Raw genomic sequence first — 15,844 nt, 5'->3', positions numbered from 1 at the left:
GACATGTTTTAAATGTGTGTTTCTTCGCTTCCTTACTGAAACGTTTGATCAGATGGCAACGGTACGCTGACGTTACGGCGGCGTGGACGAGATGAGCATTATAAAACAAGACATTTAGACGTCTTTTTTGTTATGTATAAGCAGTAAATTATAGCAGATCACGTCGCCTCACCGTGTTGATCCGTCCGCTGTCTAGCCAAACTATAAAACGCTGTGAATTTGCGTATGGAATCTCTGATTGATTTAATGATCAAACGCCAAATCCAAAACTAATAAAAATATAATAAGTTTGACAAAAGCACGGGCAACTTTGATTGAAAGAGTATCTCAAAGCCTTAAATCCTAAAGCCAAGCAAACTCTCAGAACCTTGAGCCAATATACTATCATTCAGCGCACGAATCTTGATGACGGTTATGACTTTGACGTTTGGCTGTAGGATTGTCATGCATGACATATATTGCATTTTGCAAAATAGTCGGCTTTTCGTCGAAATTAAAAAAGTTTTGTACAGATTTAACTACAATAATAATAGTATAATTTTTCCGGAATTAGAAAACCAAGATGTCGTTTCTGGAAGATACACTTATCATATTAATCTCACAAGTATGAAAATATATAAAAAAATTTAAATCTTACAGTTCCTTAATTTGTTTTCTTTTGCATATTAACAAAATATTATTAATATTGTATTGTATATCTTCAATATTAACGTAGCTTAATTATTGTTTCATATTTTAGACAATTTTCTTCGTCGGCGGTTGGATATTTTTCGTAAAGCAGCTGTTCCGTGATTATGAAGTTCATCATACTTTAGTCCAGCTCATATTCTCAGTAACATTTGCGTTGAGCTGTACAATGTTCGAACTTATAATTTTTGAAATAATAGGCTACTTAGAGTCAAGGTAAATATATTTTTTAAATACTTTATTGATGAAAACAATCATACAAAAAGTTTATTGACATTTAACTTTAAGAAGATTACTAATATTTAGACAAAGGTACTCTTAAAATTATTTTAAAGTTTATGGCAAAGAAGAAGCCTTTTCCTACACTGAAAGTATTTATTCAGAAGAACATGTAGGCAATATAAATATTCAGACATAGATTTCCAATATGTTCTATATTATTATTTTTTAATTAATATAATTTAAGATTTTTTATTTAATATAATTTTTTGCAGTTCTAGATACTTCCATTGGAACATGGGCCTCTATTTCTTGCTGTTCATGGTGATCGCTCTTATTCCCTTTTATATTGCTTACTTCTGCATTAGTAATGTGCGATTTGGTGAGTTTTCCTTCTGTCTGCCTTTAAATAGTTGCTGCTGGACATAAGCCAATTTAATGATGCCACTCATAAAATAAAATAGATTCTGTCAACTTTTTGAGATTGTCAGTGTACCTTGTTAAGGGGCTTTGCCTCTTTTAAAAAATAATTATAGCAATGCCAATTTTTAAGGAATTATTAAGATATTTATTAATTCCTTTATGTCATTTATGTGGGCTGACTGGCAAATGGACCACCTGATGCTAACTGGTCACCACTAGACATTGCTACTGTATGAATTATTACATTAACATACATTAACAGCGCGTAAATGTCCCACTGCTGGGATAAAGGCCTCCTCTCCCTTTGAGGAGAAGGTTTGGAGCATATTCCACCATGTTGCTCCAATGCGGGTTGGCGGAATACACATGTGGCAGAATTTTGTTGAAATTAGACACATGCAGGTTTCCTCACGATGTTTTCTTTCACCGCCGAGCACGAGATGAATTATAAACACAAATTAAGCACATGAAATTTCAGTGGTGCATGCCTGGGTTTGAACCCGAAATCATCGGTTAAGATGCACGCATTCTAACCACTGGGCCTTCTCGGCTCTTGAATGAATTATTATTGATATAATATGCCACTAACCTTGGGAACTAAGATGTAAACTAACTGCTGGAATTGGGGACGACTATAGCCTAAGTGGTCAGGATCAAACCTGTGATTTTTACAGGCTAGGCGTTCAGAATAATCATAACGCTAAATTGCCAATTTTTTAAAGCTTTGCCCCTTCTATCACTTACTATAATATATCATATTCATCCAAGATATAAATGTGTACGTCCTCTATATTGCTAATATACTAGATGAACATTTTAAAATGGTAAAAAAAATGTGTGCATCTCGGGAAGTGATCATTTAAACTCTACGAATAATACGCCTAGGACTATGGGTTAAAGTGAGAGAGGAGGAGATTACTGCTGCCGTATGCGTAAGAGAAGGGAAGCCAGACAGACCTGCGCCGTAACGCGTTACGTAACGAAGCGATTTACCCGCTCATAAGAAGTTATCACTTCAAAAGTGTTTCAATAAATCACCTACCAATTTATAAAATACATAGTTAAGAGTGCAATTTAATTAATTTAAAATGTCACAAAATAACAAATATGTATGTCTGGAGTTTGGAATTATATGTTAAACATCTCATTTCAGTGTCGAAGAACATGATAAGGCCATTGACGCTTATTGTTTGGTTCATATACCTATATTTCTTCTGGAAAATTGGAGATCCATTTCCTATTCTCAGTCCAAAACAAGTAAGCTAGATATTATTTTATTATATTAGTATTACAGTCTAGATTCAATAGATGATGTTGACTATAACATAGGCATTTCAGAACATATCACTTCAAATTAAATTATACAATTATCTTTGTCGTTAAGTTGGAATAGTATTTGTCATTTACTTATGTCCGTATCTGTTGCTATGCTACACTAAAATTTGCTGTATCATGTGAATCTTTTTTAATTAATTAAAACAAAAATTGCTTATAAACAATACTCCCCCCCCCCCATGGAAATTTCCATGTGTTTAACTTTTTTGTTTACTTATTACGTAATGTGAGTTTGAAAATAGCTGATATATACTTTTTTATTATCAGTGAAAAGAATGTCGACCTATGTTAATTCTAGTATTTTAAAAAAATTTTAATTTTTAGGGAATATTTTCAATAGAACAAGGTGTGTCTCGTATAGGAGTGATAGGTGTTACAGTGATGGCATTACTATCTGGATTTGGTGCGGTGAATTATCCATACACCTCGATGGCTATATTTATAAGGTAACACAGATTATATAAATCAACCTTTAACATTATCAGAATAAGACCATGTCTGAAAGTATATTTTATTCTTTTGCATATGATAAAGAATATTTGTATCTGTGTGTGTATATAAACAACCCAGAGAACTCAGTTGGTGGTAGTGGCTTGTGCAAACCTGCCTGGGTAGGTTCTATCCACTTGTAAAATAAAAGGAACAATGTGGACGGTGATGACTATGTGGCCCATCTACCTATCTATGTACAATAAATAAAAATACTAATTACAGGCCCGTTACACAATCAGATGTTTTATCAATAGAAAAAAAACTTCTCCAAACCATGGACATGATATTGGTAAAGAAAAAGAGGATAGCATTAGCAGAGAATAACAGTATGGGCCGGAACCAATACATGCTAGACCAGTCTAATGTGAAGAATAAAGGGTTTTGGACAAATATATTGTCCAGCGTTGGAAGTATTGCTAACCCGTTGGGTCAGGGAAGTGAGAGTGAGTTTTGTTTTTATTATTATATATTAATATTTTTGGTGTTAGATTTTTTTTTAATTTATTTATTTGCAGCAAGTACATTCATTCCCATCACTAAGTGTCATAGATGTAACTTTATTTATTATGTATGACATATGTCTTTGTAAAAATTGTTACTTTTTTTTTATGGCGTTGGTTGGCGGACGAGCATATTGGCCACCTGATGGTAAGTGGTCACCACCGCCCATAGATAAAGGCGCTGTAAGAAATATTAACCAATTCTTACATCACCTATGCACCACCAACCTTGGGAACTATGATGTTATGTCCCTTGTGCCTGTAGTTACACTGGCTTACTCACCCTTCTAACCGGAACACAACAACATAGAGTACTACTGTTATTTAGCGGTAGAATATCTGATGAGTGGGTGGTACCTACCCAGAGGGGCTTGCACAAAGCCCTACCACCAAGGAAAGAGATAGGGAGATTAGACAATTGTGATTAAAATTTAATTCCGTTATTCAAAATAGAAGCACTTATTTATTGATTGACAGTAATAAATAATAATAATTTTACAATTTTGCAGACATAAATCAACTACGACAGGAGATATCCAGCTTGGAGGAGTTAAGTAGGCAGCTATTTCTAGAGGCACACGATGCAAGAACAATGAGAGAGAAGATAGAATGGTCTAGAACGTTCCAGGGGAAATATTTCAATTTCCTTGGCTACTTCTTCTCATTGTATTGCATCTGGAAGATATTTATTGTAAGTGAAAATCTTTTATTATTATATAAAAAATATGTTTTTTTGTTCACGTAGGAAGATCCGAAGATGTCCCTCTGGCTGGGCAATGGGCTCTTATGGAAAATAATGCATTAAAATTCCATTTTAACTATATACATCATCAGTCACACCAACCAACATTAGAACAGCTTAGTGGAGTAGATCAGCTATGGGTCATTTAGCAGATTTACTGGTAGGGTTGTTACCATTACCTACTCAGATGAACTTGCACATCTGCCACCAGTGAATTGTACCTTAACTTTTTTGATAATGAAGTAGTTGTCACACGCAGCTTTTCTCGTTTTAGAGTTTGGTTTGGTTTGGAAATTAATTATTACATCATTTCACAAGACATTAGTTACATTGCCGGGCAATAGTTTTGCCTCTTAAGAGGATTTTTGGGTATCAAATCTACGAATTGAGTTTCTTAAAATAATGGCAGATTCAGTATTGCCAGCACTATAAAATGTGTGCATTCATATTAACTGATATAATCTGAATACAGCATCTGAAATATTATCCTTGGTTTGGTCGTTTGGTGTTGGACATAAAAAAGTAGCCTACATCCTTCCTTGGAGTTTTAGCTCCATATAAAAATTTCATCAAATTCTGTTCAGTGGATTGGTCGTTCTTTAACGGCCTTTTGTCTGTCTGTCTGTCTGTTGACAGACTTACTTTAGCGTTTATAGTATTAGTATAAATGAATAGTTATTATACCTTCTTTTTACACCTTCGTTGCAGTCAACGATCAACATAGTGTTCGACCGAGTGGGCAAGAAGGATCCCGTGACTCGTGGGCTCGAACTTGCCGTACTACGACTGGGAGTGGATATTGACGTGGGCTTCTGGTCCCAGCATGTGTCCTTCCTATTGGTGGGCTGCATCGTCCTCACCAGCATACGGGGATTACTGCTCACACTCACCAAGGTACGTTTACATATTAATGTTCTTAAACCCATGGGTGGGGGAGATCCTCTATCTAGTTCTGTCTTGGTATATCCAATGAGGTACAGTTGTGACTTTTTTGATTGATATACTTACTTGTTTCTGACCGCGGTTTTGTCTGTGGGCATTTTTCCAAATAAGTAAGATAGTATATATATCGATAATCAACTCAACAGAACTAGCGACTTTATGTCACAAATAATAAGGTCTATTTTAGTTGACATGTGTCTTTTACGTTTCTACTTTCCGGAATTATTAATAGTAATATAATTAGTGCTAAATGAATTTATAAGACAACTAAACAAAGTAATTTACTAAACTTGCCTATTCTTTCGAAACCCATATGTAATAAATAAATCAAAGCTAATTAATATGTTATTGAATAGATAGTTCAAAAATGTTGGGTCACTGGTAAGAAGACATGACTCTTAACCAACGATTGTGGATTTAAACCCAGGCACCACAGAATGCTTAATTTGTATGTATTTATAATTGATCTAGTGTTTAAGGAATACATCGTAAGGATATCCGCATATGTCAGCTGAGAATACATTGGAGCAGTGTTGGAAGCTCCCAGACCTGCTTCTCAGAAGGAGAGAAGGTCTTAATTAATATTTTCTCTTTTACAGTTCTTTTACAAAATATCGTCATCGAAATCTTCGAACATAATCGTCTTGATACTCGCACAAATAATGGGAATGTATTTCTGTTCGTCCGTCCTGCTGATGAGGATGAACATGCCTCCGGAGTACAGGATAATAATAACTCAGGTTCTAGGAGACTTGCAGTTTAATTTCTATCACAGATGGTTCGACGTGATCTTCCTCGTGAGTGCTTTGACGAGTATATTTACATTGTATTTAGCTCATAAACAACCATCCGTTAATTAAATGTTAATATAGATTAATTTAAAAAGTTAAACGTATTTGTACATTTAAATGTTCAACTGGTCGATATAAATAAGAAAATTATTACATTTATTTTAGAAGACTTTAGTTACATTGCCGGGCAATCGTTTTGTTTCTTAAGAGGTTTTTTGGGCATATTCAAATCTCTTAAAATAATGGCGAATTCTGTATTGCCAGCACCATGAAATGTGTGGATTCATATTAGGTGATATAATCTGTATACAGCATTTGAAATATTATCCTCGGTGTAACATGTGCTAGTCAAAAAAAAACCGGCCTATCTCTTGATATCTGACTCACACGTTGTTCGCTTTCCTTTTGCGACCTTTACTGTTTAAGTATAATGATTATTCGCAGAAGACAGCTTTGTATGATGTAAGATATATTCACGAAAATGTTAAAAAATTTTGGGAATTGTACCTCCAGAACAAAAATAAATATATATATTTTTGTTTTTGCACACAGTACAAAAAATAAGCACTTTATGCCATTTATATATAAAATATATGTGCTAGTATTGCAAGGAATAAAATCGGTGTTATTAGTTATTCATACAGAACTCCTCTGATGGCAGGCTTGACCCCCCCCCCTCCCCCCTGACACGGGTACTATAAGAAGTACAAATCACACATACACATGAACCGTCACTGCCAACCATGGGAACTAATATTATATCACATTCACACACCCTTAAAACTTAAAGTAATGTTAAACGGTACAATAATTTTAGTTGATGGCAATACCAGATGGCAATACATCTCCCTACCACTTAAACTTATTATATATTTTGTTACTTACATATTTCTATATATCTTTATTAATTTAACTTGAGAAATTTCTCAGGTTTACTTAAAAGTATTAGGATAAGAGATTACAAGAGAGTCATCAGTCATGTAAAGACTAAGCGGGAACATAGTGATTAAGACTGACAGACTAGTGTTTAAGTATTATGATTATGTTAAGATAAAGATATATGTATATATGTGTTTAATTAAAATGATATAAAAATAAATTGTTTTATTGCTCAACTCCTATATTAAATTAACAAAATAATAATCACCGTTGGTCTGTTCTTATTGAGTTTTTGTACCCTTTTGTTAGACCATCAAATAAGAAGGTATAGTACGACTCAACTTAGATCGGCTTAATTCGTAAAACCGATCACATCTGAATTAAGTGCGTCTTAAAAATCAATCTTTATCTATTTGTTGTACGAAAATGATCTTTATACAAACGTAATAATTTGTAAAGTTTCTTTTTTTTTTTTATGGCATTGGTTGGTGGACGAGCATATGGGTCACCTGATGTTAAGTGATCACCACCGCCCATAGACAAAGGCGCTGTAAGAAATATTAACCATTCCTTACATCACCTATGCGCCACCAACCTTGGGAACTAAGATGTTATGTCCCTTGTGCCTGTCATATAACCAAATACATTCGCCAAATTGATGATAATTTTTTTTTTTTTTTAATTACATGCTACATTTAAATAGTGTCGTACTATAAATATGCTTAAATGTACCGACCAGTATTTTCTGTGAAAATAATATTCTATACCACAATCAAATAACTGACAAAATTTGGAAAAATATTAAGTTTGACCATTTTTTTCTTCTTCAATCAATAATTTTACTTGGGATACTAAAAAATAAATATATGTAAGTGCATGATAATTAATAAAATTTCTCATTGAAAGGTATTTTTTTTTTTTGAAATAAAACTATCAAAATGAATAAATTAAAGATTTATTTATATATTAACACTTTTAAACTATCTTACATAAACTATATCGAAATGTTAAAATAGAAAATTTTCTTGGAAAGGCCACCTTAATTAATTAATGGAGAAGAATATAACATTTGACAGTTGTAAGAATTATGAAGCCACAGATTAAACATTTTGTATTATTTTTATATCTGAAATGTTAAAAATGTATTCTTAAATTGAAAACGTATAAATATAAAAATAATTAGCTTTTTTCGGGCTAGACAATATTATTAGCGAATATTTTAGAATAACAACATAATTTAATGTCATTGTAACTTTTTTTTAAATCGTCGATGAAATCCTATTTTAGCGAATCATTTTATAAATTGTTTTAGTTTTGAGCAACAATTGATATTTAAATTATGATTACGATTTGAAACTTAACATTTGTACAGGATTATTTCCAAATGTCAAGTCATCTCGTCTTTGTCACTCTTCATAGAAATGAAAGAGAATAAAGACAGGCACGTAATTGACCAACATTTGGACTAATTAATCTATTCTCCCATTACGTCTTCATATTGCTTCCTGAAGCAGTCACCCACTGGGAAGAAGTCCCAACACCTTTGAGTGTACATGTTCCACACGAATGTTTCTTGACCTTGAATGAGTAAAAAAAAGATAAATATTTAGGTATGTTAGCTTATTGTTTGATGTACAAATTTTAGTAGTACAGGTAAATTTTTCAGGAATGTGTTGATGAATCTGAAACTATAAGGAATAGCTAATACTCAAATATGTGTTCGTACCAATTTTAATGAAAAATAAAACTGCATCATTGGATATTTAAAAATTAATAATCCTAGCCAGGAATAGAACCACACCATTCGACAGCGTCGCATATACTTCTAGGAAGTAATGACATAACAAACTAAGGTACAGAGGCACTTTTTAACAAAATACTTCATTCTATTTTTCTTGCCTTGGCTACCTATCACTCGATCGTGTCTTTGTAGATTTTATTTTCATATCCCCAGATAAAATAGCCTATAGTGGTAACCAGGCCACCAGGGCACCAGGCCAAGGCGTGACGTGACGTGACATGAATTAATCACCTGTATATTCAGTGTCAGGTTTGTTGATGAGATGCATGAGGAAGAACATGTAGTTGGCTAGGTTGTGCTCCCGCTGCACGTGGGTGTCGAACCCGTGTGGAACCTGAAATATTTTCGGTATTCATAAAATAAATAAATAGACATATTATGATCAATGACCTGCATTATTCAGGCAGAGCCGTTTTGGCCATTCCGGGGCCCTAAATCGTGGTTGATTTTTTTTTTTAATTTCCTTGACAAATTTTAATTTTGATTTTTCGGTGTGGTTAATTTGATTTCGAATACATCTCATGTTTGACGATGAGGGCAAATATCACAGAATATCGCGACGAAATTTAGTCAAGTAAATAACCTACAACCGCTCCGTAGCTATCTTTTTGTATTATATTCAAATTTTAAACGTTTTTCTTTCTATTTAAGGAGCGTGTCAAAGAACCTTATAATCTATTCAGTATTAAAATTATTAGTTACACTTTTCCGTAAATACATAGAAAAGTCTGCTAATGAAATACGCTTATAAATTTATCTTTAACTTTTTTTATTCAATACTAAATCAATGGGTTGGCCATGTGATTCCAATTAATAATTGGCTAATTTAAAGATCGGCTACCTTATCGAAGTAATCCTTGTTGATGCCGCATATGAAGCAGTTGGACTCCATGTCCTCCTTGACGGACTCCAGCTGGTCACGCAGCTCACCGAAGGCGTCGATGATCAGACCTTGCAGGATGGCCAGCAGGATGACGATGACGAAGAAGAAGAAGGAGATGTCGAAGATGATGCGGTACACCTCGGAGTCGTCCCCGTCGGGCGGCTCCAGCTCGTCTCCGATGCCGCCGCCCGCTCGCACGCCCTTGTACAGGTTGAACACGAAGCACTGCCGACACCACACACGAGAATAAAATATATAATTAATTAAAAAAAAATCGTTAAGTGCTAGAGACTAGAACCCTTCCAAAATTTGCTTCAAAACTTATTTAGAACATTCTCGAAATTTTATCAGCTTTGCAAAGTTAGTATCTCATTTTTCAAAGCTTGATTTTCGTAGTTTAATCGCCGGAACTTTTGTTAAAACTTATCAAGAACTGTGTAGAACTGTGCTGGATGTCAAGAGAACTGAAGTTTATTTGTGAGATGCCAACTCCACGTCAGGACAACCACGGAGCGACAAACGAACGAGGAGCGAACCGTGAGCATGTCGTGGCAGTTCCGATTGATCTCGTCGTCCTCCTCCTGCACGTAGAACTTGCGGAAGAAGTTGAACGCGATGACGGTGTAGATGTACACGATGATCGTGAGCAGCATCACCGTGAGCACCAGCTGCGGACATACAGGACCTGGCGTTACTTTCGAATAAGTTTAAAAATAAAAAGAAATTCGGAATTCATTTCATGATAAATAGATACCATTTCTAATCTGTATCACAAAGGATAAAAAATAATAATTTATTACATGGAAGCTCACCGGTTAGGTTTGTGTTTTATTATTTCTCTAGTAGATATAATGTATCTATCTATACTAATACATGCGGGGTGTCGCCTGACTAAGGTAACTACTAAAGGCGTTTACACAAAACTTACATCGGAAAATACAGCGGGAGGTTTTAGTACTCGTTAGTATTATAATACCTATAAATTGGTGAGGAATTTCACCCCATTTAAATTTACATTACTAAAGTGTTCCGTATGTATTCCGTAAGTGATATTAAGAAAAATAAACCCACCTAAAATATATCCACCTAATTCTTTAAGTTAGAAATACGTATATGAGACCTGTTTTCCATTATGAGTGACAGATTGCAAGATGGTCCTCAGAGTCTTGAAGCCGACGGCCACATCCAGCAAGTGAGCGGCGAAGAAGAAGTTGTTGAAGTTGCCCATCACGGAGAAGGAGAAATACCAGAGGGAGTACAGGAAAGAGTTGTCGGTGATCGTGACGCCCGCCTTCCACACTTGGTAACGCCAGTCGATGTTGATTATGCTAAGGATTGTAATATTTATTAAAAGAGGAAATTAAGTTCTACTAATTCTATAATAGGTTACTTTTTATTTCCGACTACTAAAAGTAATTAAAGAAAACTCTTACTAATGGATGAATCCTTTGCTACTTTCTTCTTCCTGAGCAGAGAACGAAGTCTTCTCCATCCCGAGCATGTTGGAAATCGAATCGAAGTCATACGTCTCCGAATATTTCACGCGGACTTTCTTTTTGATGAATTTATCCCAATAGTTGACCGGGAACGATCTGTTAAAGAAAAATTCATTATCACTCATTAATTAATTCTTCTTATTAATACAATTGATATTCGTCCTGTCCAAAAAAATAGGTGCCATAAAGCCTTTGAATTTTTTTGACAGCCTTTTTTTCTATGTAAATCTTATTTAATCTGTGTTATGAAGATATTATTTATTTTATTGACTAATGATAAAACATTATTCCATTAGCTGCTATTTTACACTATTCTTGTAAATTGTACAATCTCCAAAAATATTTCGTCGTCAATTTTCCTAGTGCTATCGACTATGGAGTGGATTTGCTTCTTCACACTTTAACATCTGCGTAAAGAGCTAGTTTTCGAATATCGAGATTGACTCGCATAGTGGAATCTAAGTTAGAAATTAATAATTTCTCAAAAATTACTAAACAATGACTCACTTGGCAGAAATCACAAGTTTATCCCAATGGCTCTTCAAGTCGTCGTCTTCCGGCTGTTCTGCGATGTAAAGACCGTCGAACTCAAGTTTACGCGCTATTTCCTTCTCCCGTTTGAATATAGCTAGCGGTACCTGGAATGTACGATGGCTTAATATTGCTTTGCTGAACAAAGGTCGCTCATGTTAAGAAGGAATTTGATATTCAATGAAAACATTGTGATTTGGTGGATATGTTTCAGAATGCATGCCAACATTATGCCGCCTATGTTCAAGAAATATCTGATTAGAAAAAAAATACTCTTCTTATACATTGTTTAAGATACCTATTACTTACCATTTTGTAGTACCTATGTTAATTTATTAAGTACTATGTAACATATTTTTTTATGGAGCACATACATTTAAAAACATCATTGTACGATGTAATGTAACTCACACAAACAAACAAGAAACAACGTCTTGCGAGTCATCGTCGAGTTTGCGAACTGAACATCGTCCCAGTTCAAAAAGGTCGCATCTCATTCCGATTGCGAATAAGGATAAGACACTATTTATATAAGTCATAATTTCAAATTATATTAAGGCCTACCTTAAGATGGTAGTAACCAATCAGAATAGCGAGGGAAACAATAGAATGCAGTGCGGCGGCAATTTTGATCACGTGTTCCATGTAGAAGAAGTCCTCATCTATAAGCACCACTTCTAGTGGATCTTCATCATCACCTTCACCGCTACCACCTACGGACGAGACATATATACTTACAAAATATATTTTATTTAAATAGACTGTAGACTTGTTTAGAAAGTAGATTCTACTGAGAGATTTTTACTTGGTGGTAGGGCTTTGTGCAAGCCCGTCTGGCCACATCACGTCATCAGATATTCTACCGCCAAATAACAGTACACTGAAATGTTGTGTTCCGGTTAGAAGGGTGAGTGAGCCAGTGTAATCGCAGGCACAAGGGACATAACATCTTATTTCCCCAGGTTTTTGGCGCATAGTTGATGTAAGGAATGGTTAATATTTCTTACAGCGCCTTTGTCTATGGGCGGTGGTGACCACTTACCATCAGGTGGCCCATATGTTCGTCCGCCAACCAATGCCATAAAAAAAAGAGATCTGGGAAGCAATTCTATACTCAGTTTTACAATGCGTGAAAATCGTAATGCATGCAATTGTAACGCATCATTCTACTATTTTACAATTTAAAATAAAATAACAAAATGAAGGTATGTAATTAAAATCACTTCAAAGCTGATGTGCTATTTTAGCACCAAATTATTTGAAGAACTTTGAAAAAATGTTGAATTTCGACAACACGTGATATTAGCTTAAAATAAATATTGTATCCGAACATTCTAAGATTAATGAATAGTACGTACCGTCTCCGCTACCAGAACCTTGCCCGGAACCCGATCCGCTGATAATGTCACCGATGCCTGAACCCTCACCGCGTTCCACCTCTAATGTTGAAACCTGAAGTGAGAGGGATATTTCTAAGGACAATTTTTGGTTTACTTGGTCGTTGGCTTTTGGTTTCAAGCCTGCCCGTCATCACATATTCAATCAATCAGCAATACTTATTAATGTTGTGTTCCGGTTTGAGGGATGAGTATTACAGACGAATGGACATACCATATAATTTTCCAATAATAGTAAATTTTACAGTGAAAGTTAAGATATTCTCTTTCGAATTGGGGTTGGTCACACACGATCTTTTGCAATTTCTTAATCGATATAGCAAAATCATCCATAAGAAGTCGATTTATAAGATTAAAAAGAGAATATATATATATGTATATTTTTAAAACCCCACCTTGTAAAATAGCAACACGAAGTTGATGCAGAAGGCGAGCACGAGTGCGACGTACTTCAGGTTGTAGAAGTTACGCGCCAGGAACGAAACCGCGCGACGAGTGTACTGCGAGAGGTCCACTTGCGACAGAGCGGACGGCGACGGCCCTTGGACAGCCTGCCGAAGTCAAGCTTCCAGAGTTTATTCTTATAAACAATTCTACTTATTATCCATTACAAATTCTATTAAGATAGGACTTTTCCGAACGGAGTGTTTATTATGTCACTAACATCATAAAATATTCCATTCCAAAAACTCCTATCATCCCGTACGACTTTGTGCGGACAAGACAAAGATTTTATCTCAAGATATATTCAAGGAGGTGGCATTTTGAAAATTAATGTCAGTTATTGGCAGACCAAGCTATAGTATCCCTGAAATAAAAGGAATACTTTACCTGTTTGCTTTGGAAATACGTTTTCCCGAATCCATGCTGCATGAATGGAACGAGGAATGTTTAAATACATTAATTTTGAAATTAAAGTTTTCTTCAATGACTTTATTATTCAAGCATATTTTGAAAATTAATTTAAATTTAAACACGTGCAAAGGATGAATTTGATAAATTTATTTCAATGTTTAGTTATGTCTGAGAATGACAAAGGAAGTTCAATTCAATGGGCTTTTTATTACTGACAAAGAACTACCACATTAGAAATCTAACGTCTTTACTTATAAGCGATTTTTACAAGGCGTATAGTTAAACAATCTCTCTCTTTCTGTTAACATTGATGTAGCATTCGGAAGAAGAAGACACAATATACTTAAAATGCAAATAAAATCATACCTTCTTGCTCTCAGCCTCAATGGCCGACATAGCGGCTTGCTGAACTGCCTGAGCTTCTAATCTCTCCTGGGCTTGTTTCTTCGCTTGCTCGCCACTGAAATATACATAAAAGAGAGTTTGAAACAGACCACCAGATCGTATAGTTAGCATAATGGAGAAATAATTATACGCTTCAATAATTGTCTCTGGTCTAAAGGCTTGCTTATAGCTGATTTAGGGGACAATAATTATTTGTGTATTTGTATAATATAACAAAAACTTAAAACGAATATTAAACGAATTACATTATACTCATCTTACTATTAAGTTTAAGACACTCACACCCTGAGTTGGTCCACTAAAATTTTATTGGGTTTTTCAAAATTAAAATCGGGAATACGGACATCATCATCATCATTATAGTCTCCAATCGTTTATAAGAAAGGACAAGAAAAAACAAATAATTCCATACCCCAAGAGATCGATAAGGGAGGGTGGTTGTTGTTCCTCTGTATGCTCAACACTTTCATCCGGAGACACTTCTGCTTCCTCGCCCGATGACGGAGTGGAAGTACTGGGCGATTCGTGCGGTTTCACTTGTATCCTGAAACAATAGTTTATTTTAGAAGAGAAAGTATATCATTCTCCGCAATTTAATTGGTCGTTACGTATACCCTGTTGTTTCTTAAAGAAATACAATAGGGCTCCGCTCTTCATGGATGTAATAAAATTTAACTGAGCAGATATATTGTGTGAATACACCAATATCATAATTAGTAACACCTCAACAACTGTATAGTGGCGATAGACTAGCCTACCGCCCACAGAAAAGGCATTTCCTAAAAGGGCAGTATGTAGGACATAAAAGTCTGCCAAATACTTTTCCTCGCAGTATTACATAACACACAACACCGATCCCAGTTGAAATGAGCTGGATGAATTTAATAAGGTCAAGAACTCTTTTCTGTAGTGCGACTTCATCGTCGAGTGCGCCAGTGTGGAGCATCGTATTGGATCGAAAAATCTGCCAAAACTTTTGTCTGCTTATCTAATCATCTGCTACAAAACTCATTTCGACAAAAATAAAATGGTGGTGAGTTTTTTAGAAAAAAACTTACTGGCCATTGTCTTCTTTAGTGATATCCAGACCGAATGCAGAGACTTGCATTTGTCCAGTATCGTCCGCTGGTGGTAGAGCTGGTAGATGCCGAACAGGACCTACATCAATCAGAATTTCAATATCGATACCTTAGTTAATTGCGAAAAGAATAGATCTATCTTATATATAAAATAGATCTTGGTATATCTGTTTGAGACCTCCTTGAAAGTTGCATCTCGTAACATGTACTCGTACTACTCTCGTACGTACTATTGTAACTCGCCTGTATACCGTTCACAGTTGTATTGATGGCTATAAAAATTGGTATATATAAAAATATTTTCGTTTAAAATATTATTTACAATACACATGGTACTCGGTGAAACATTTACTTCGTGATAGTGCTTTTTGAAATCCTGTCTGTGTA

At 35.0% G+C, this 15,844-nt stretch overlaps 2 protein-coding genes across 41 annotated transcripts in view; one reads left to right on the top strand and one right to left on the bottom strand.

Annotated features, from left to right (window-relative positions):
* The first annotated feature begins 464 nt into the window (after window positions 1-464).
* LOC125073952 (Golgi pH regulator) lies at window positions 465-7,219 on the top strand. Of its 2 annotated transcripts, XR_007120076.1 has the most exons (10): window positions 465-604; window positions 740-903; window positions 1,182-1,288; window positions 2,483-2,586; window positions 2,989-3,110; window positions 3,379-3,599; window positions 4,166-4,347; window positions 5,107-5,292; window positions 5,940-6,250; window positions 7,188-7,201. XR_007120076.1 is itself a non-coding variant. In XM_047685073.1 (9 exons), the coding sequence occupies exons 1-9, from the start codon at window positions 563-565 to the stop codon at window positions 6,198-6,200; spliced, it is 1,389 nt and encodes a 462-aa protein (XP_047541029.1). In that variant the 5' UTR covers window positions 465-562; the 3' UTR covers window positions 6,201-7,219. The 2 variants fall into 2 exon arrangements, 1 of the variants encoding a protein (XP_047541029.1); XM_047685073.1 differs by having other exon boundaries at window positions 5,940-7,219.
* Window positions 7,220-8,067: 848 nt separating this feature from the next.
* The window catches only part of LOC125074041 (ryanodine receptor), a 141,761-nt gene continuing 133,984 nt past the window's right edge, over window positions 8,068-15,844 (bottom strand). For 13 of the 39 annotated variants that reach the window (XM_047685227.1, XM_047685241.1, XM_047685234.1 and 10 more), the window contains 13 exons: window positions 15,437-15,536; window positions 14,791-14,922; window positions 14,340-14,433; window positions 13,514-13,669; window positions 13,080-13,173; window positions 12,286-12,434; window positions 11,698-11,828; window positions 11,128-11,286; window positions 10,815-11,022; window positions 10,231-10,362; window positions 9,653-9,919; window positions 9,043-9,145; window positions 8,069-8,588 (listed from right to left, as the gene is read on the bottom strand). In XM_047685227.1, the coding sequence (XP_047541183.1) occupies window positions 8,485-8,588; window positions 9,043-9,145; window positions 9,653-9,919; window positions 10,231-10,362; window positions 10,815-11,022; window positions 11,128-11,286; window positions 11,698-11,828; window positions 12,286-12,434; window positions 13,080-13,173; window positions 13,514-13,669; window positions 14,340-14,433; window positions 14,791-14,922; window positions 15,437-15,536 (1,829 nt within the window). In that variant the 3' untranslated portion in view covers window positions 8,069-8,484. Of the gene's footprint in view, window positions 8,589-9,042; window positions 9,146-9,652; window positions 9,920-10,230; window positions 10,363-10,814; window positions 11,023-11,127; window positions 11,287-11,697; window positions 11,829-12,285; window positions 12,435-13,079; window positions 13,174-13,511; window positions 13,673-14,339; window positions 14,434-14,790; window positions 14,923-15,436; window positions 15,537-15,844 lie in introns of those variants that run through there. The other 26 variants (XM_047685228.1, XM_047685235.1, XM_047685253.1 and 23 more) reach the window with 4 other exon arrangements.

The sequence above is a fragment of the Vanessa atalanta genome, chromosome 26 (genome assembly GCF_905147765.1).
Source record: "Vanessa atalanta chromosome 26, ilVanAtal1.2, whole genome shotgun sequence".
NCBI classification, from domain to species: Eukaryota; Metazoa; Arthropoda; class Insecta; order Lepidoptera; family Nymphalidae; genus Vanessa; species Vanessa atalanta.
This window is presented reverse-complemented; position numbering and strand designations above follow the sequence as displayed.